The sequence below is a fragment of the Rhipicephalus microplus genome, chromosome 2 (genome assembly GCF_043290135.1).
Source record: "Rhipicephalus microplus isolate Deutch F79 chromosome 2, USDA_Rmic, whole genome shotgun sequence".
Lineage (NCBI taxonomy): Eukaryota > Metazoa > Arthropoda > Arachnida > Ixodida > Ixodidae > Rhipicephalus > Rhipicephalus microplus.
The window spans coordinates 104,484,847-104,507,266 of NC_134701.1; the positions used below are offsets into that span (position 1 = coordinate 104,484,847).

Here is a 22,420-nt window from a genome sequence, read left to right on the forward strand (position 1 = left end):
TGCAAAATTTATTCGTAAAAACATCATAGCATGTCCACAGAGCGAATGATGATGAGTGAGGCGAAGCATTTATTCCTTCGTCCGTGTGTCCGTCTGTGCGTCCGTCGTTGATTCTCTTCGTTATTTTCCTCTTGCTTGTGTTCGTTGCGTCCATCCATACATTCGGACGTGTGTCCATCTGTGCGTCTGTTTTGCCTCGCCATCATCAGGTGGCATTTTCTGTTCATAATGCAGTGCATAAAAAAGCAGACAACAAATGAGCGAGAGTACCGAGGATGCAGCGCAATCTTCCAACTTAAATTTAATAGATGGGGACACACGTATAGGTACACAAGCAAAGCAAGCAAAAGCAAAGAGAAAGCAAGCATACGTGCGTTATCTGTTGATCTGTTCCAACTCGCCCGACAATTAATGTTGCTTGGCATTTTTCACTGAAACCACCACCAGTGGCTCGCCACCACCACCATCTGCCACCATTTTCACCACTCTCGCGACTATCAACCATTATGACCACTACAGCTTCCAGCATACCCCCTGTTATTTCCACCATATTCACTATTCTTTTCGTCGTATCTACCAACGATTCCACCATACACCATTCCGGAATTTTAAATTACAAAATAATAATTACGTATTGACAGTGTTCGCAAGTATAGAAGCAGCCACCAGTTCAAGATGGCTAGGAAATCAGCAAGTACCTAAACTTTTGCCGCGAGGCTCAATATTGTGACAGACAGACAGGCAGAGAGGCCGAGAGACCGAAAAAAGTATCTGCTTTCAGTTATCCCGAAAAATAATAACGTCTTTAATATCTTCACTGCGGCTTGACTTGCTCGCTCAGGTGCGTATGGAAACCATTACCTAGACAGACGGCGCAAAAAATCAGAGAAAAATAAAACGTTGCATTGAAACCAAGTAATTATACTCGCACCAAGGCTACGATTTACTAAGAATTTCCTTCATAATCGCCAAACTCTGTTTCACATTCAAGAGAGCTTATGAAACCATTATGTGAGGCCATACGTGTGCAAACATGTTAACTAAAGAGTCGCACGGCGGTTGTTGTTCACGCTGTAATTATCAACAAAAGACCAATAACAAAAACATTTTTATAGAATTAACAAACCGTTTGTACTGTCTGATTTGAGCCACTAACTTAGAGAATGTCACGCGAAGCAGTGGATGGATGCAGTGTGATTGAAATGGTTGGTCGGCAGGAAACATTTTGCTCAGTTTGACGGTTGAGTCTGCGCATAGATTATGTAGAATGCCTATCGGTTGCAACTGCACTAAACGACTTTATTGTGATTGGAAATGACGCCACAATGGTAGATGAAGTTTTTAAAATTTATTTTTGGAGTGTACTTTGATAATAGTGTAATATAATTAATACAGATGGAATGCTGGCAGAGGCAGATAAACGAATTGCCATTGCTGGGCTTTTTTTTTGCGTAAAGTGAGGCTGTCCTTTCCTAAGGTCAAGAGGAGTTATGTGACTTAACTTTTTCCGTCTGCAGTCAGAATGCCTTGATCGGCTCGTACGCAGCCACCCATGGGCGTAATAAGGTTAACACTAGCCAGGCCAACTTCATTGATCACTCGAGGTTAGCAGCGTGCCAAGCGTGAGGCCAAGTTGTAACCTAGAGCAGGACTCACTACAGCGCACAGCTGAGGCACGAGGTGGCAAACTGACGGGTGAAAAAAAAACTAGAGTGGAGAAAAAAAAGTTTCCAATATTTTTACTACTGCCACAATAGAGGTTAAGCATTTCTTAGCAAACTTTGGCGGCTTTGCACGTATATATTTAACTGCCTACAACTTTTAGCTCTCCTGGCCGTTTCGATAATGGTATCGATACCAAGCTTGATATGGCATAACATGACTGAATGAAGAACATATGTGACTTGTCATAATATGAAAATCATGGCATGGATGTCATCAATGTCATATTTACATTTCGTGGTACTACAGCTCTTGTGGTGGTTTCGTTCACATGACATGTTTAAAACTGCTATGTCATGACACTATTGCGTAACGAACACAAGCGACAGACCCTAACACGAAAAAAATGACATGCGCGTCATGTAACAATATGACTACATGCCAAGCCCATGATGCGCTATCGTCACATATACCAAATTTGGTATTACGGTACGTCAATAGGTTACGAAGGTATGCGACTGGTGTAAATATTATACTCATGAGATGCGTTTCATGTAACATCATGACTACACGCCACGCTCATGATGCGCTCGTGGCCGTTTCGCTAACTGTACATATGCCAAATTTGGTACTACATGACGTCAATGTATGACGAAGGAATGGGACTGGTGCTAAACTGATAATCATAAGATGCGTGTCATGTGAGAGCATGACTACAAGCCACAGCCAAGGCGTCAACACATTCCGACGTGCCGCGGTGCGCGTGCTCACCGGAGTTCATTTCGTCGGGTCTCGACGGCGTTGCCACGCCAGGCACCGGTCCTGCCATGTACTCGCAGGCGCACGCAACACTGTGTTGCTCTGACGAATGCGCGTTTCAGCGCGTCTGGCGTCCCTCCGCCACGAAAACAGGGAGACGCAGTGTTGTCTGGGGAACGCATCGACGCAAAATGCAATATGTCGCATTTCGCCCCTGTTGTCGGTGGGCCGGGCCGACAGACGCTGGTCGCGCCTGGCAGACTATAGAGTGCTCGCGTTTTGCTGACGTAGCGTCGCTGTGCCTAGCGTGCGTGCACGTCGACACTACATTGAAGTAAATAGGGCGCTTTATGATACGCTCGCGGCTGTTTTTCTAGCTCCACATCTACCAAATTTGGTGTTACGTAACGTCAATTAGTGACGAAAGTATATAACTGCTGCAAACATGATGATCCTGTCAGCCGTGTCATGTATGAACATGACAACATACCACGCTCATAGTGTGCTCGCGCTCATTTCTCTAGCTCCACGTATATTAAATTTGGTATCACGAGACCTGAATAGATGACAAAGGTAAACGACACATCCAAACATGATAATCGAGACACGGAAGTCATGTATGATATAAATTACCTCCACCCCATACGTTGTGCTGATTTTAAAAGCACATATAAACCTTTCTTATTTGTGCTTCGCATATCATCGATTCACACTGTACGTGAGATCTGTTTTTTTTCCTTTTGTTTTCTCTGCAATATACTCCGTGGTGCACTGTGCGACACACGCGCACCACATTACGATGAGAGGCGAAATCGCCAAGCGTTTGACCAATATGAACCGGAGCAACTGCGGGTTTAATGTATTCAGTCCTGATAAACAGGGCGTTTAACGTTTGCGAAAGCTTCAAAGCAAACAGCAATGCTAGTTGAATGCATGTATTTGTTTCCTAATTGTCCTCTTTATCGCATTTTCTATATTTATGCTTCTTTTTTTACAGTTCTTCTAATACTGATTGTATTATAGCTACACGCGCGATCTGGATATGATCGTTGCCTTCCTTGTCATTCCTCTCTCTCTCTCTCTTGAATGCGTGTTTCCTTGCATACGGTTTGTGTTTCAGTAACTATATTGACGCGTGTCTACATGTGGACGATAACGATGATGGGGCATTTAGTTGGCACGAGGTAGTGGGCCTCTAGCTTCTCTCGAGGCTGAAGAAGACGATCTTGTGACTGAGCTGTTCAGGACACGCTGCCTTTCGTCGTCCCAAGGTGTATCTGTGTTTTATTCGCGTTGTACCGCGACACTGGTGGAGGTGCTGGACGCACGGACTTGCTGCTGACCAATTTTAGTGCTGAGCGCCGGCATCTTCCTAAAGGCACGGCTGTCGCTTACTTCGACGATGTCATAGATGCCGAAAGCTGCTTGGCGGTAGTCTACGAGTCGCTAAATCTTGATTCAGCGCCTGTTCTGGACGTTAGCATTACTTTGCCAAAAGACGACCGACGCCGACTTCTTGAGTTACTGGCCAAATTTCAAGACTGCTTTTCGACAACATCAAGAGTTGGCCACACGCCTCTAACCAGGCATCGAATAATTACCGAGGAAACGGCGAGACATATTCACCAGAACCCTTATCGCGTGGCTCCAAAAGAACGTGAAGCGATACAACAGCAGGTAGACAGAATGCTTGAAGATGACGTCGTTCAGCCTTCACAGAGCCCCTGGGCGTCGCCTGTAGTCCTCGTTAAGAAAAAGGACGGCAGCCTGCGCTTCTGTGTGGATTACCGGAAGCTAAATCAGGTGACCAAGAAAGACGTATATCCACTACCGCGTATAGACGACTCTCTCGACAGACTTCGACATGCTCGATACTTCTCTTCAATGGACTTGCGGAGTGGATATTGGCAAATCGAGGTGGACCCGAGAGACCGCGAGAAGACCGCTTTTGTGACACCAGATGGGTTATATGAATTTAAGGTCTTGCCATTCGGTTTGTGCTCAGCCCCTGCTACCTTTCAAAGACTCATGGATACCGTGCTTTCTGGGTTGAAGTGGAAAACATGCTTAGTATATCTGGACGACGTCATAGTGTTTTCCGCGACGTTTGACGAGCACCTTGAAAGACTTGAGGTGGTCTTACGAGCCATACAGTCCGCGGGCCTGACGTTGAAGCCTGAGAAGTGCCACTTTTGCTACGAAGAGCTGCGATTTCTTGGTCATGTCGTCAGTCATGCTGGTATTCGTCCCGATCCTGAAAAAATCGCAACCGTAAAACAGTTCTTTATGCCGACCGATAAAAAGGCTGTCAGACGCTTTCTCGGCCTCTGCGCGTATTATCGACGATTTATCGCAGACTTCGCACGCATAGCATCACCACTAACTCGCCTAACAAGAGAAGACGTCACCTTTGAGTGGAATAACGAAGAGGAAGCTGCTTTTAACGATCTTCGCCAGCGACTACAAACACCCCCAGTCCTTGCCCACTACGACGAGAGAGCCCCTACGGTGCTTCACACCGATGCTAGCAATGTCGGTCTGGGAGCTGTGCTTGTGGAGCAGCAAGATGGCGCAGAAAGGGTAATCGCTTACGCAAGCAGAACGTTAACACGTGCTGAGGCTAATTACTCCACGACTGAGAAGGAGTGTCTCGCCGTGGTATGGGCGGTTACAAAATTTCGTCCGTACTTATATGGCCGCCCCTTCAAAGTAATTAGCGACCACCACTCACTGTGTTGGTTAACTAATCTTAAAGACCCTACCGGCCGATTAGCGCGTTGTAGTCTCAGGCTGCAGGAATTCGACATGACAGTCGTACATAAGTCAGGGAAGTGACATATGGACGCCGACTGTTTGTCCCGTTCACCCATTGAGTCGGCAACCCTACCCGAGGAGGAGGAAACATCATTTCTCGGTGTCCTCGACACGACCACCATTGCGCAGCAACAACGAGACGACGCTGAGTTGCTTGGCTTAATTACCTACTTGGATGGCAGATCTCGGAAGGCGCCAAGAGTTTTCGCAAGAGCGTTGTCATCATTTTGTTTACGTGGCGGAGTACTCTATAAAAGAAATTTTTCGTCGACGGGATCTGCCTATCTGCTCGTCATCCCAGCAGCCCTTCGCACCGAAGTACTGAAAGCATGCCACAACGAGGTTACCTCTGGCCACTTGGGTTACACAAGAACGTTGGCCAGGGTACAGCAAAGGTATTACTGGCCAAGATTAACCACAGCCGTGAAGCACCACGTCCGTACCTGTCTCGACTGTCAGCGACGCAAGTCACCGCCAACTAAGCCAGCTGGCCTCCTGCAACCCGTACAGGTCCCAATGACTCCATTCCACCAGATCGGCATGGACATTTTGGGCCCACTCCCTACTTCTACTGCAGGCAACCGATGGGTTATCGTCGCGACGGATTATTTGACCCGTTATGCCGAGACAAAGGCTATCCAGAGAGGTACAGCAGCGGAGGTGGCAAGATTTTTTATCGAGAATAGTGTACTGAGGCATGGTGCACCAACCGTCGTAATCACAGACAGAGGAACCGCATTTACAGCAGCTCTTTTGGACCATGTTTTGATGCTGAGTGGAACAACGCATCGTAAGACCACCGCATACCACCCACAAACAACCGGGCTGACAGAGCGTCTAAACAAAACCATTGAAGACATGCTTTCGATGTACGTTGACGTCGAACACAAAAACTGGGATACAATCTTGCCTTACATAACGTTTGCATACAACACGGCCAAGCAAGAAACGACCCGCATGACACCTTTCAGCCTCGTTCATGGACGGGAAGTACGAACCATGTTAGATGCAATGTTACCGCACGAAGGCGACGACATCGTCCCGGACGCCGACACGTTTACGGAACGCGCAGAAGAAGCTAGGCAACTTGCACGTTTACGGATCAGCCAGCAGCAAGACTACGATGCAGGCCGCTACAATGCTCACCGCAGAACAGTCGTCTACCAAACTGGCGACAAAGTATGGGTTTGGACGCCCATACGAAAACGAGGACTTTCCGAAAAACTTTTAAGAAGATACTTTGGACCGTACCTAGTTGTGCGACGACTGAGCGATGTCACTTACGAAGTTGTTCCCGACTGTTCGTATAGTACAAGGCGTCGCCAGCACCATCCTGAACTCGTTCACGTAGTCCGCATGAAACCCTACGTCAGCGAGTGATTGCATGATACTTTAATTTAAAAAAAACTGCATTACAGACTGCGCATCGGGGCGATGTTTTGGGAGAGAGGCAAGTGACGCGTGTCTACATGTGGACGATAACGATGATGGGGCATTTAGTGGGCACGAGGTAGTGGGCCTCTAGCTTCTCTCGAGGCTGAAGAAGACGATCTTGTGACTGAGCTGTTCAGGACACGCTGCCTTTCGTCGTCCCAAGGTGTATCTGTGTTTTATTCGCGTTGTACCGCGACAATATTTTATATTCTCACCGAGTTAAGAACATATTATTGGGAATCTTGTTCGCTTTATGTAATGGATTCATTGTTCCTCTGTTGTTTAGGTATATTTGCTTGTTTACATCCGAAATGGAACTTTATTTCATGAGGTGACTGTGTGGTTGCCATGACCTGTGTGCACTCATGCAGTTATTCTGAGGTCCATTAATTGTGACGCTATGGCAATAAAACATGATGGGTGCCAGTCGAGTAGAAACAGCACATGCAGCGCCACTGTATATTATATATCATTGCCTCTCGGAATGAACTAAATGCTTTAGTTTGGGAAAGGAGGCTATTGTGGTATTTCTTGCTTCCACGTTACACTTACATTCTAAGTAATACTTAACTACACCTGTACGATCATTCTGGCATCGCTGTTTCTTTTTCGCAATACTAATTACGCGAATGACTGTAGTTCTTGATTTCATGCCCGTAATTCTAATTTAATTGTTTGAAAGCGAAAAACCGGAGCAGTAGAACAACCATTCTTAAGATAATACTGGAGGTCTTCGTAGTATTGATGACGAGTAGGCGAAGCTGGGTCCTAAAATACATACTGTGTACGCTGAAGTTACCTACAAGTATAAAAAATCAACAAATAATGAACGGACGCATGAATGGAGAGATGAACGGCCTATTTTAAAAGGATATGCGCGTTATGAACGCTCTATGTGTGGTATACCGGGAGTTCAAAGTTAAGTTTTATTGTTTTTCTCAAATTTGTTTCGGCGAGCAACAAAAAAACAACCATATGGATAACTCTTGCACAAAGTGATACACAAAGTGATACAATAATTCAGGCAACCCATGAATCTATGACCTAAAATTTAGTAATTAACTTTTTAGTGACTGCAGCAAGTGGACATATATGTATTGAAAATAGGACGCTATCGTGTTTTAGTTACACGTGGCACAATCCTTCTAGCATGTCTTTGCCCCGATACATCACGCGTAAAAAATTATTTCTGTATGCACATGATTGCGCGTGCAAAGTGGTAAAGATCGACTCAATGTTTCTCCCAGATGTTACGAACAGTCTCGGCTTGCTATCACCAGCCAATACTAAAATGGCAACCGTTACCATCTTTCTCAATGCCTACGACCCATTGTCAGATTGAAGGGCGCGCAGAGCTGCCCATGGCCCATCAGGGACGAGCTTCGAGCTAGTTTTCACTGTCTTGCATGAGTAACCGTGCAAAGCACAATTACAGGTTTCCGCAGGATGTCTGCGAGTCAAGGTATGCAAGAATAATCCTTCAAAGTGTTACTGTGAAGAAACGTGACTGCATCCAGCTTTTCAATACAAATATGCCCACTTTGTGCAGTCAATGAAAAGGTAATGAAGAAATGTTGGTTGCTTACTCTGCTTACCACCATTATTTTCTCCCTTTGAGTCTCCTTGAATACATAAGGTATGTACAAATATAAATATCGCGTTCTTTCTAGTGTTGAATTAAAAATAAACATAAAACGTAACTTTGAACACTGGGTATGTAACCATTGTGTTTTGGTCTGACAGAAAGCTACGACAACAGCGTCAAAGGGCATTGCAATAGCCTGAGAAGCTTCGTTCTTCAAAATTCTTGATGTAACCGAAATAGATATGTGAGTGCAAATCAGATTCAAAGTGCTCGTTGACTGATGCAGGTGCAGTGTTGTATCAATTGGGGCGTCAACATTGCCTCTGTAAAAGCTTTACTTTTTATGCGAACGCGTCGGCAGCACCTATCTGCCCAAAACAGCCTGTGTTGGTCAGAATAGTTTCGCACACCTAAAGGACGTGCCATGTTTTTTACCGATGCTGCATTTGACAGCCAGCTCTGTCGGCACAAATGCCTTGTCTTAAAGTCATCAAAGCTGCCGTACTTTCGTACCCGCAGGTGGCAGGCAAACTGCGCGTCGCTGCGCTGCAGGCAAGTTGTCTTTCGTGTGCAGACGGGAACATTGTTCCTGCCTCATATTCATAATGGGGATGTCAGTTTGGCACAGCAGGTAGCATGGTACACAGAAGCCGTAGTAGCTGTCATGCTCCAGCACTGTAGTTCATTGAAAGGTTGTGTTCGCGTCTTCACGAGGGAGTCAGCAGTAGGCAGTTCATCTATACTGGACATCAGTCTTCAAAATAACTCATTGTGGTGTTGTCGTTGTCTATAACTTTTGTTGTAGACCCTACAAATATTTCGGTTTGTAATGATAATCTATGTACAAAAAGCGGAAGTTTCCATACATCTACTCAGAACCTGGTACCTAATTGACACTACCACAACAAGAAAAAAAAAGTTCTAAACAAATCTGAAGTAATTTTTCAAAGAAATACATCACTGGCGTATCCATCTTGCAGTTATATTGCTTGCAACACAATGTTTAAGAAAATGAAAATATGTGCTTATAAAGGCAAGAACTACTTGATACAGTTTGTCGCCTTCCTTCACGTAGTATATTATCAATACTAATACATAAAAAAGCTGAGTTCGGTTACTTATCTCGAATGAGTGTAACAATTCAACAAAATTGTTTTAGGTCCGCATATTTCTTGGTATCTACAGCATTTCAGATGCACTCGATCTTTACGCTTTCCTTGCGTTTATGAAACGCTACAGTTGGAAGGCCGCATGCGTAAGCTGATGCTCAGAAGGCCCTTCGAGCACTACTATGTAAAGATTGTTTGGAATGAAAAGCTTGTCGGATCCAATCAAGAACCGCGTCTTACTCGTACCGACTGAAATTCATTCAAAGTGACGTGCGAAGGTTTTTCTCGGGAAGGTCGCAAGAAAAGAAAAAAAATAACCTATAATAACCAGGCAGGCACGAGACGAGGCAGAGGAAGTTGATGTTGATGCGAGCGTAGATTGGGCAAACACGTAGGAAATAATGAAATGAATAGTAGAAGAAACATGACGCTGATTGGACGAATAGAAGAAGGAAAACCAAACTTCTCGAATATTTGCAACAGTATTAAATGTGTTTTTAGGTCCACGAATGAGCGTTTGTTTTAAATGCGGCACGTGCGTTTTAATATTTTGCACGAAGCAAATAGGCTTTCATCTAGACTTTTTTCCCTCAAAATAACTAAAAAATTACGCAAAAAGTTTATTTATGGCTGCAGGGTTGCATACCTTTGCCCATTGTCGCAATCAGTTAAGGTTAGTGTAACTCAGAAAGTGTAGGCTGCACTCGTGATCATGTATTGGAGAATAAAAAACGCGATCACTTGCGTCGGCTCAAAATTTTGCCGTTATGCAGCGGGCGCCAAGACATCCCAATCCAAGCCAACCACCATATTTGATTGATTGATTGATTTGTGGGGTTTAACGTCCCAAAACCACCATATGATTATGAGAGACGCCGTAGTGGAGGGCTCCGGAAATTTTGACCACCTGGGGTTCTTTAACGCGCACCCAAATCTGAGCACACGGGCCTCGACATTTCCGCCTCCATCGGAAATGCAGCCGCCGTAGCCGGGATTTGAACCCGCGACCTGCGGGTCAGCAGCCGAGTACCTTAGCCACTAGACCACCGCGGCGGGGCAACCACCATATTTAACAAGAGTGACATTCTTTTCTGGTAGTTGCATACTATATATCAAGTTCATATTACACCAATAAATGGACTTTTGCTGAGGTTTTCTGAGGCCATAACTACTAGTAAAATACGTGCGGAAGATGTCTCTGACAAAAATGAAAAGTCCAGGGCTTACAGGGCTAAAGTAATTCTGGAAAAAAATGCCTATTGACAATCCCCTAAAATTTCAAAAACAAAAACAAAGGCTGCAACGTACGCACATGAAAGCCGGAAGGAAGGATCTACAAGTTGAAGTATCAAACTGGCTGTTGCTTCCGTGTGAGTGGCAGGAAAGAGGCTATCATTAAAAAAAAACAACACGTGGAGAGATCACTGTCTATCGAAAGGCACTTTCGTGTCGTTTGTGGCTTGTTTTGTAAATTTACCTAGTGTTGACAAAATTTAGGATTCTCATCTGCTTAAGTTTCAACGCACGTACTTAGATTGAAGCAGGCGCAAAGAACTCCGTCTTCCAGCTCTCCATCATCATAATATTCGCTTTTTACTTTCCACCAGCATGGGGAAGCCATCGTAGCCTTAGCCTGGTTAACCTCCTTGCCTTTTCTCTTTTTCTTCCTTCCTTCCAACCAGTTAAGCAACAGCATACGTACCTGCATGTCGTTGTTCTTGCGCTAGAGGATCTGTGTATACAGAGCACAGACAAAGAAAGGTAGACGAGTAAGTAGTGCGTACGTAGCGCTGATTTTTGGTCTGTTACTACATATGTTGTCATTCGTGCTGCATATACACTGTAAATGCGAAGAAGAGCAATGGGGCCAAAATGGGTAAGCACTACATTTCATTCCTGCAACCGACAGTTAGTCCGCGGAAGGATTAACTTCAGGACGAGGGTGCTGTCTGCAAACTGCGGAAGGAACAGTTTGACCATAAGGAGCAACGCTTACTCTGAAGGAACATTCCGGGCCCCGCCGCGGTGGTCTAGTAGCTAAGGTACACACCTGCTTACCTGCAGGTCACGGGATCGAATTCCGGCTTCGGCGGCTGCATTTCCGATGGGGGCGGAAATGTTGTAGGCCCATGTGCTCAAATTTGGGTGCACGATAAAGAAACCCAGGTGGTCGAAATTTCCGGAGCGCTCCACTACGGTGGGTCTCATAATCATGTGGTGGTTCTGGGACGTTAAACCCCACATGTCAATCAATCAAGGAACGTTCCGGCGCAGGGGTGGCCTCAAAGGAATCGTCAGCATGCACGTAAGCGAATAGTTCCCCAAAGAAGTCAGCTCTTTCAGCTGTTAACAGCTTAAGTTGGTGTATATGGTATAACAAGTACGGCAACTACGTCAGAAGACAAAGCAATATTGTTTATATAGCATAAATAACGGCAAATATGTAAGCCCTCTACCCCCTCTCCCCTTTCAAAAATGAAGTACTCTTGCTAAACCTGTATTGATGCGCAGCGTGGTGTTCTCGGCAAGCTAACCTCCGTTTGTTCAGCGGTATGTTGTCGATGTGTTATCGTTGCGTGGTTGTGATTGCTGTTTCTCTTGGTGCACTGAATCATATTTCCGCTGTGTTAAACGTGATGCGCTACTCGAATGAAGTGCTACGCTATCAAAATGCTACTTGCCAACTGGGATATGACCTGAGAGGTGAGTGTAAACAAGGCCGCCATCACACCGCGAGATTCATCTGTGTGCTGTTGATATGTAACGAACACCGCCTGTTTAACACTCATGTTCTTCACAAATAAAACCCGCATGGTTGATAAGCTCTTGGTACACAGCGTTGCGTGCTGCCACTTCTGCTATAGAATTACAAGCGTGCTGGCTGGGCCAGCTGTTCCAATATAGTTTTGTTTTCAGTGCAGCACAAATAAGCGTTGTTCATCAAAACCTTTCGTGGCTTTTAAAAAAATTCACTTACAAATCGCACAATGTCATCTTTTGCAAGGTAATCAAGTAATATAGGATGGTTGTCTGTCAACATTGCATGTCTAGCTTCAATCAGCACCGCTAACACAGGCAGTCGGTGACCACGTCGGCGAGTTCGCTCGTCGACGTGGTCACCGACTTATATCTCTAAAATAAAACGCCAGCTTTTTCGATAAACAAGTGGCTCACAAGCGCATGGAAGTGAGAGCTTGAAGCGATAAACTTGGGAACGGACTTCTTGAATTTCATAACACGTTCTAAACTGTTCGATTGCATTATGACGAGTTAGGCATAAAAGCAGTTGTTCTCTAATTTTTACGCATGCGGAATTTACAATTGACGAAATGGCACATAGCTACAAGTGTGTGAAAAGTTCTGTCTGTAATAGGTAATACTTTTGGAATTACTTTTTCAGAATATTCATAAATAAAAGCGTTGCACCTTCCGAGGAAAAAACATCTTGCAACTATAACTTGCTCCCATCAGCTGTCGATGGTGTGGGTGCACTTCTTGACGTCGGCTGGACAGCATTCATTCAAAAAAAAAGTTGTATTATGTATTGTCTTTCCTAAAATGCACGAAAGTCATCCTTTCTTTCACACTTTTAATAGTTTTGCTGAATTTAGGCGTTCGCACGATGGTGAAGAATTGACACACGTCACTGAATGAGCTTCGGTGTTTTTCCAAACATTTTGATTCTTTGCTTGTCACTGAACAGACGTTCTTTTTTCTGAACCGCATGACCAACCACGTTGTGTACTATGAGGAGCGAGCAAGATTGACACAATGACGGTGACATATATGGGAACATTTATTTATACATACACCTATCAAGCACGCGCGCAGAAATGCATATTCAAGCATTCTACAATTTCACGAACGTCATCACCGGATGATTGCTTCCCAAACACTGAGGACTTACGTTTAATTTAAGAAATGTTCCTAGTTGGAGCAACATGGAAGAATGCGCAGCGTGCAGGCGGCATGTCTGCATATGGCCCAGTTGTTCCACTCAGCTATTTGTGCACTGAGGCGCATTGTGGAAAAGTAGTTAGCGCACGCGACTGATGATTCAATGGTCACGGGTACGAGACTTATGTATTTGTCGTGAATTATTTGTATTGTACTTCTGGATCTTCTTTTTGTGTATTGATTGTATATGTCGTGAAATTCTAAGTTCTAGGTAATTTTATCAGAAATTGTAATAAATTCATTTCTTTTTTTTAAAACAGGATTGACTGTTAGTGACATCAGGAGTAACAGTTCTTCCCTACGCAACCACTTCCTCCCATAAAGAGATAAGTTTCACTCCTGGTCGTATCGCCCCTCAAAACTACTCAGAACAAATCAGTTCGTCCCCTGGCAGTTACTCCTGAAAGGACGAATCGATCGTCCTTTGGAAAGTATTGGTTGTGGCAATGCAGTCACCCCCCAAGAGGACGAACAACAGAAACCTTTTTGCCCGTTGTTGCTCAGAGTGTAGCACAGATGTCAGTCGCTCTGAGCAGGAGCTGAATTACTCGCACCGTTTTATGCAGACAAAGTTATGCTCATTTAGTATGGGTTTAGTATTTAGTTTAATTGCTTCTGTTATATGTTGTGCGCTGGGCAATCTAGCGGAGCCATGTTCACTTGCGTTTTAATTATAGACACTCTCTGGGACCTCAATGAGCTAGAATAAAGGACTGCCAAAAACCAGAAGCTCAGAATAGCGAGAAAATCATAAAGAGATAAAAAATATAAGTTTCAACACGTTAATGGTACATACTGTTCCAAGTTCGAAGCTGTTTCAAGCGTGGACTATATATTCCGCTCAAAAAGTTCCCCTACTTCAAAAAAAAAAAAAAAACGCGGCCGTGTTTCGAACCCACTGCTTCAGCCCTTTCCAAACCTGTGGTTTCCCGATGCCCCTCAGGGGGGCGCTTCATCAATTTCGCTGTTTCGTATTGCCTTTTTTTTTTGCTTACATTCATGGAGCAATAGCTGTCACGCAGTTATGGGTTAATCTCTCAATGCTCTCGAAAAAAGCTGCTCTTCACCCCTCAGAGGCCAGCTCTTTCTTTGAATAAATTGAAAAGTTAGCTAAAAAGCTTCTAATTACCATCCACTGTACGAATGAAAAAATGTAGGTCATTTAAAGAAATAATAAATAGTAACGTTAGCATGCACCGAATTCTCAAGATTACACAAAATATTTGTAGACATTTTTATGGCAAAATCATGGTTAGAGGTATAATTGAACATAACAAAGCCTCAAATAATTATGGTTTTCAGGCATATACTTGTGTTTTTGTCTCAATAAGAATAATATGACTGTCGAGATGCCATAGTCAATACTCCAAAAATATGTCGGCCACCTAGATTTTCGTTATACTCAATTAAATTGAAGTGAACTGGTGTTTTCTCGTTTTTCCCACGTATACGATTGCCATAAACGTAGCAGGAATATAACTCGCACCCTCGAGTGTAGCAGCGCTAATGTTTAGTCGCTTAGCTGCCACGGCGGTTAGATCTAATTATATGTTGGTCAATTTTTGTGTGGGTGCTGAAAGGATATATAAGGACTCAACTTGTAAAATGATGACCGGCAGTAGCCACTTGCTTATTAATGTTTGTTCATTTATCTACGCGAATGAGTTGCGCAACTCTGAAAATTCATCTCTAGGACACTAAAATCCGTCATTAAAGTTATAATAAAAATATATGCGTGCAAGGTGCTTATAACGTTTTAGGTTGTATATTGAGACAGCGAACATAAGCCTAACAATTAAGGTCAAAATATTATCTCGATGCGCAACCGAAAAATACCAGTGAAATTTATGAGTAAATCAGCTACATTTTTGTTGCACAATTTTTATAGGACATGAAGTCGCATCGCATGTGATGGCACTGATTCATTTCTGGCATATAAATATGCTATGAAGAGGCACGCTTATGAGCCACAGATTCAACTATTTAAGGCTAACCGCTTGATGTGTTGAATCTCTCAACCTCGTCAGTATAATCGACGAGATGTTCGCAACCAAGAGCATGTCCGCAGCAGACGCCAACATTCGTCTTGCCGCAACGGCACACGACATAACGGGTGGCTCAAAGGGAAGTCAGTGTGGCCCCACTTCACGAAAATCGATGGCATGGAATCTGCACTTGCGCGACTCTTGATGAGGCCGGCCGCTCGGTATGGTGCAGCTGCGCGTAGGTTAAAGTGGTCGCATGGTTCGCACGTATGTTTTCCGGCATTGTGAACCATATCCTTGATGACCGAACAATCTAGACGCCTAGAGAAATTTGCAGGACACCATTGATGTCTACAAGACCCCGCCATTTCTGTCGCTATCAATCACTCTGGGGTAGTAATAAAGAACATTCTTATTTTATAGTGCCATAAGCATGCCCTAGAAGATGTTTCATTCAAAAGTCAACAAGCGACTCCAAGAGGAAAACAAAACAAGTGACAAACAGTGCCAAGTGGCCACTTCCAAGAATTTATCAGCAGAAGAACAAAATCAAGCAGCTTTCTGAGCGGCGAAAAATACAGCTTATTCACGGAGAAAGGGGGGAGATGATAATGAGTGGGCGAAGCTCTGGATGTTTCAACAAAGCCCATGAATCTTCCGAGGATTTCACCCAATTGATCATCATGTAAAGAAGGTGAGCTCGCGCTGGAGCTGTTTTGCGAGCACTCCACTCTGCTGCCTCGTCTTCCTCGCTAATCCTCTATGTTGTATTTGTCGCATACTGGGAAGCAGCCCCCGCTTCGGGGGAGCGTTAATTGAAAGACTCCGCGGCGAAGAGGGGGAGGAGGGGCAACTCGGAGGGACTCGTTTTCGGGTGGTTCGCGTGACGGGCAATGCGAAAGGAGCGAAGGGCGTCCTTGACATCTGTTTTTACCTACAAGCCCAGCCGTGAAGGGAAAAGGGGGTGAGGGCCACAATGACCCTTCTCGAACACGCGGAAAGCGTTTTGTCCATCTGTCCTTGAAGACCGTCGCACGTGCGGGGTGCGGAGGAAACTCTTTGACAATACTTGTGCTTCTCTGTTTGCTTTTCCTTTTTTTCTTCCCCTCTCTACGACAGCGGTACATAGCGAACGAATAAACCAGTCTTCGTGATGCGTTCAAACTGAAAGGACGTGTTTTTTTCTCTGTCGTCGTCTCACTAGAAAAAGTCTGCCTCCCTGCTATTCCGCTACAACATTTTTTGGTGCCGAAACCCGGGAATTAGGGACCCAAAGATGGACATCGACAGGATGAAGCGCAAAAGGGCCGTGGTGCGAACGTCAACAACAAAGCTGCTCAATGACATCGCTACCATGGAGGACGACGCGTCACTCGGTGAGCTTGAAGAAAAGATCAACCTTCTCACCCTTAAGGAAGACTCACTCAAAGAGCTAGATCGGAAAATTGAGATTGGCGTAGAAGATGATGCATTAGAAGAGGAAATTGCATGCTCCGAGAACTACAAAGAAAAGATCAACGTAGCAAGGACTAAAGTACAGCTCATGCTACGTGAGCTTAGCTGCACTAACGCCGCATCAGTGAGCGCTTCGCTAGAGCGCACCTCAAGTTCCTCAGATCAAAGAGAATCTAGCCGTAACATCCCGCAAGTAACCCCCACAGTAAAGCTGCCAAAACTAGAGATAGCAAAGTTCAACGGCGAGCTTCGACAGTGGCAAGGCTTTTGGAGTCAGTTCGACACGACAATAAACGCTAACCACCACCTGTCAAACGTGGACAAGTTCAAGTACCTGAACAGTTACTTAACAGGAAAAGCAGCGGCTGCTGTTGCGGGTCTTGATTTGTCCGACGGAAACTACGAAGTTGCTCTCTCGCTGTTAAAGGACAGGTTCGGTCGTAAAGAAGCCATAATCGAGGATCACATGTCCAGACTGCTCAATATCAAGTCAGTGCGTGACTCGCGGAACCTCAGCCAACTTCGGAGCCTCGTTGACGAAGTAGAGAGAGGTGTACGGAGCCTCACTTCTCTTGGCGTCGGTGTCAGCACGTACGGAGCTCTGCTCCTGACAGTAGTAAAGAAGGCGGTGCCTGCGGACCTTCATCTCGAATACTGTCGACGAAAGGGCGCTACTACAGGAGGCAGTGAACTGGAGGCATTTGCGCATTTTTTGAGAGTCGAGGTAGAGGCACGGGAGATTATACAGCGGGCCGAAACACCAAGGGGCATGTGTGTAGAATCGTCTGTCGAAAACCGTAACAGCACCTTTAAAGCGGCGAGAATGTCTTCAGCCGCTGCACTGCATACCATGACCAAGGAGAGAAAAGGGTGTCTGTTTTGTTCGTCAGGGTGCCACGAAAGCGGTGACTGCGATGCAGAGATGTCGGCAGCTGATAAAAGAGAGATGCTGAAGCGTGAGAATAGATGTTTCCGCTGCACAGTAAAGGGGCACACGTCAAGAGAGTGCCGTAAGGCCAAATGGCTCAGGTGTGCCAACTGTAGCGGAAAACACCTCACGGCTATGTGTGATCCTGATTTCAGAGAATACCGTGGCAGTGGTGAACAGAATGCATCCTCTCCACCAGCGACAGGACAAGCCACAGTGCTAAAGTCTTCTCTAGGCTCAGAGGAGAAATTTATGTGCATGGAGGGGCATCAGTTTCTTCTGCAAACAGCACGAGCTTGGACAGTGGGACCGCACAAAAGTACGCTTGTCAGGCTTCTCCTAGATGGTGGCAGTCAAAGGACGTTCATCCATCGCAAGTTGTCTGAAAGACTGCAGTTGAACGTGCTTGGGGAAGAGGAACTTAAAATCTATGCCTTCGGCGACAAGTCCGCTATAACCCGCACTAAGGCGCGTCTGGTCGAGCTGTGGCTGCAAAGCCAGTACGACGGGAAAAGGGCGCGAGTGGAGGCCCTCGAAGTTCCCTGCATCTGCGCAGATATAATGGCTGCGCCTTTAAAGTCAGTTCTTCTGGAACTTTCGAAATTTGGCTTGCCAGTCGCGGACGTCGCGCAGGGTGACGGAAGTGAAAACATTGATCTTCTGATCGGCGCTGATCATTATTGGGAAATTGTCACGGGATCCACTAAGCGCCTAACCTCCAAGCTGATGGCAGTAGAAACTGCATTTGGGTGGACAGTCCAGGGCCAGGTAGGCGCAAAAAGGTCACCAGGAGTCTGTCCCTCTGTTGCTGGCGTAATGCGAGTAGCAGTGAGCGAACAAACTAACAAAGAAATATCAGCGCAGTTGAGGTCATTCTGGGAGCTCGAACACATTGGTATCAAGGAACACGAACCAGCTCGCCACCAAGACGCAATCCAACAGCACTACAAAGAAACCGTCAAATTTGAGCATGGGCGGTACACAGTGTCTTTCCCCTGGAAGCCTATGGTTGATGAGCTCGACGACAACTACGAGTGCGCCGCGAAGCGTCTTAGAGCCAACACGACGCGCCTTTTGAAGGGAGATTCCTTGATCGTGGAATATGACGCCTGCATCCGAGAATACATCGAAAAGGGCTATGCAGAGCCAGCCAACAAGCATTGCAGCGCTTCGGAAGGTCCGGTGTATTACATGCCACATCAAGCAGTTGTTCGACAAGAAAGCCTGACAACAAAAGTGAGGGTGGTGTTCGACGCATCATCAAGTGCCAAAGATCGCCTCTCACTGAATGATGTTTTGGAAAGTGGTCCAAAACTTAATCCAGAGCTCATTGATTTGTTGATCAACTTCCGCACTTACAACATCGGCATCGTCGCGGATATTGAAAAGGCATTCCTTCAAATATCTCTGTCAGAGGGTGACCGGAACGCTGTGCGGTTTCTCTGGTATGCTGCCACTCCGAAGAAAGGTGAAGAACTTCCAGCGGTGGCGGCCTACCGGATGACGCGCGTTCCGTTCGGTGTTACATCCAGCCCATTCCTATTAGCCGCAACATTACGACACCATCTTGAAGGACTCCCAGAGCAGTATGCTGAGACTGCGAACATCCTGCGCAGCCATCTCTATGTTGACGACCTTGTGACAGGGGTCGACACCCTCGAACAGGGTAAAGTGCTATGCCAGGAATCAAGCGATATATTATCTCAAGCAGGAATGCGGCTCCACAAGTGGATGTCTAACGACCACGATTTAGTCAACTTCATAGAGGATGGGAACGTGGCGAAGAGGAATGCAAATGCCGAACTTCCTGCAGCCACCAAGGTATTGGGAGTAGGTTGGAATGCTCATACAGATAACTTCGAGTACAATCTGACCTCACTTCTTGAATTCCTCACCACCAGAGCCGACAGCAAGAGATTCGTATTGCAAGTCTCAGCCAGAATTTTCGACCCCTTTGGGTTTATCGCTCCTACAACACTGTACGTAAAGACAATGTTCCAAAGGTTGTGGGAGTTGGGAGCGGGTTGGGACGACCCCTTGCCAGAATTGATGCAAGCGGAGTGGAGGTGCTGGTGTGAAGAGCTTCAATGCATCAAGGCGGTGTCCATTCCGAGGATCATCGCAAGGGATTTCCGAGATGAAAAGACAGAGAAGGTGTTGCACATTTTCTGCGATGCCAGCCCAAAGGCCTACGGTGCTGTCGGATACGTTGCATGCAAGTCTGCTCAAGGAATAATCAATATAAGCCTAATTATGGCCAAATCAAGAGTTGCCCCTTTGAAGCGCCTCTCGTTACCCCGACTAGAGCTGATGGGGGCCCTCATTGGTGCTCGACTGTGCCACTACGTTGCCAAGGCCTTGAACCTCCAGAATGCTGCTGCCATCCTTTGGACCGATTCCACAGTGGCTATGCACTGGATTAAGGGAAACGCTGCCAGATGGAAGCCCTTCGTGGCAAACCGAGTATCAGAGGTTCAGGCGCTGACTGATCCCGAGGATTGGAGGCACTGCCCAGGACTAGACAACCCCGCTGACCTAATCACTCGCGGTATCCTCCCATCAGCCTTGTTAGAAAGCGAATTGTGGTGGAGAGGACCACACTGGCTTCACAAGGATAAGACGCATTGGCCAACGACCGGTGAGCAGAGCCCAGGGGCAGTAGAATGTCACCTGGAAGAGCGAAAAGTGACGGTGATGCCCGTAATATCATCGCCGTTCGAGGCAGTGCTGAAAGTAGAGGAGTTCAGCTCATGCAGCAGAGTCGTGCGCTTAACTGCGTGGGTCCGCCGCTTTGTCAACAATTGCCGCCGCGGGAAAGAAAGGAAGGGTGGTCCGCTACGAGCTGAAGAGGTGATCGATGCTGAGAGGTACTGGTTGACAACAACTCAAGGAGAAGCATTCAGTGACGACATTTCCAACTTGAAAGCCCAAAGACCACTGCACAAAGGCTCTCCTGTTCTGCCACTCAGTCCGTACCTTGACGGGGAAGGTCTCATGCGAGTTGGTGGACGCTTGCAATTCACCGACAACCACGAAGAGACTAAACATCCCATCATTCTACCTAGCACTCATCCCTTCACGCTACTGCTCATAAGGAAAGAGCACGTGAGAATGCTACACTCAGGGGTGCGCGACACCTTGGCGTCATTGCGAGAGTCGTATTGGATCATCCGAGGGCGCCAGGCCGTAAAAAAGGTTATCAAGCAGTGCCTCATCTGTCGCAAACAAAGTTGCCCTCAAGCCACGGAACCAGTGGCACCACTTCCAGCTGACAGAGTAACAGAAGGAAATCCGTTCGACACTGTCGGCATCGATTTCGCAGGACCTTTGATTTGTCAAGAGTCGCGCGGTGCCCGAAAATGTTACATCGCAATTTTAACCTGCGCTGTGACACGTGCCGTCCATCTTGAGCTCGTTAGCGACATGTCGACTACAGCCTTTCTCCTGGCTTTCAAGCGCTTCGTGGCTCGCAGGGGAATCTGCTCGACTATTTATTCGGACAACGCGCTAACCTTCAAGAGAGCAGCAAAAGATCTGAATGCAATGTTCACGCTACTAAAATCAGAGGAAATGCAGTCATACTTCGCCGGAAACCAGATCAGGTGGAAGTTTATTGTTGAAAGGGCAGCTTGGTGGGGCGGATTCTGGGAACGGTTGGTGCGATCGGTGAAGGTAGCGTTGCGCAAGGTGTTAGGTCGGAGCAGTTTAAGCTTTGAAGAACTCACAACTGTCTTGTACGAAGTCGAGGCCGTAATAAACTCACGCCCATTGACTTTCACCTACGATGATGCTCAAGAGCCAGAACCACTGTCGCCGGCGCACTTCCTCGTCGGAAGAAAGCTGACAACCCTTCCTCCACACCACCTGCCAGCCGAAATTCCGGGCGGTGACGCGCATATCTCACGACGCTGGAAGTACCGGTCTGCCATGGCTGAAGGATTCTGGAGACGGTGGCGGAGAGAGTACTTATTGGAGCTTCGATCGGCGCATCTGTCCCGGCCAACGACATCGAGTGACCTAAAGATAGACGATTTAGTTCTTTTAAAGGAAGATCATCTCAAACGACACATGTGGAAGATCGCCAGAATCAAGGAAACGTTCAAGGGCAGGGACGGCAGGGTGCGGGCCTGCAGTTTGAAACTAAGCGGGGGAACGGTGGTGAAACGACCAATACAGCTGCTTTATCCGCTAGAAGTCGACCGACAATGAGCTCAAGAGTTCGCTCATCCGGGGGAGGTTGTTGTATTTGTCGCATACTGGGAAGCAGCCCCCGCTTCGGGGGAGCGTTAATTGAAAGACTCCGCGGCGAAGAGGGGGAGGAGGGGCAACTCGGAGGGACTCGTTTTCGGGTGGTTCGCGTGACGGGCAATGCGAAAGGAGCGAAGGGCGTCCTTGACATCTGTTTTTACCTACAAGCCCAGCCGTGAAGGGAAAAGGGGGTGAGGGCCACAATGACCCTTCTCGAACACGCGGAAAGCGTTTTGTCCATCTGTCCTTGAAGACCGTCGCACGTGCGGGGTGCGGAGGAAACTCTTTGACAATACTTGTGCTTCTCTGTTTGCTTTTCCTTTTTTTCTTCCCCTCTCTACGACAGCGGTACATAGCGAACGAATAAACCAGTCTTCGTGATGCGTTCAAACTGAAAGGACGTGTTTTTTTCTCTGTCGTCGTCTCACTAGAAAAAGTCTGCCTCCCTGCTATTCCGCTACAACACTCTAAGCACACAGACTGC

The 22,420-nt window shown here is 46.4% G+C and overlaps 1 protein-coding gene across 1 annotated transcript; it reads left to right on the top strand.

Moving 5' to 3' along the window:
- Positions 1–16,581: 16,581 nt before the first annotated feature.
- LOC119164899 (uncharacterized) lies at positions 16,582–21,897 on the top strand. Its single transcript, XM_037417101.2, has one exon. The coding sequence runs from the start codon at positions 16,582–16,584 to the stop codon at positions 21,895–21,897; it is 5,316 nt and encodes a 1,771-aa protein (XP_037272998.2).
- The last annotated feature ends 523 nt before the right edge of the window (positions 21,898–22,420 follow it).

Excerpts from the sequence above, each read along its gene's own strand:
- LOC119164899 (XM_037417101.2), top strand. The coding sequence starts at position 16,582 with ATGGACATCGACAGGATGAAGCGCAAAAGGGCCGTGGTGCGAACGTCA.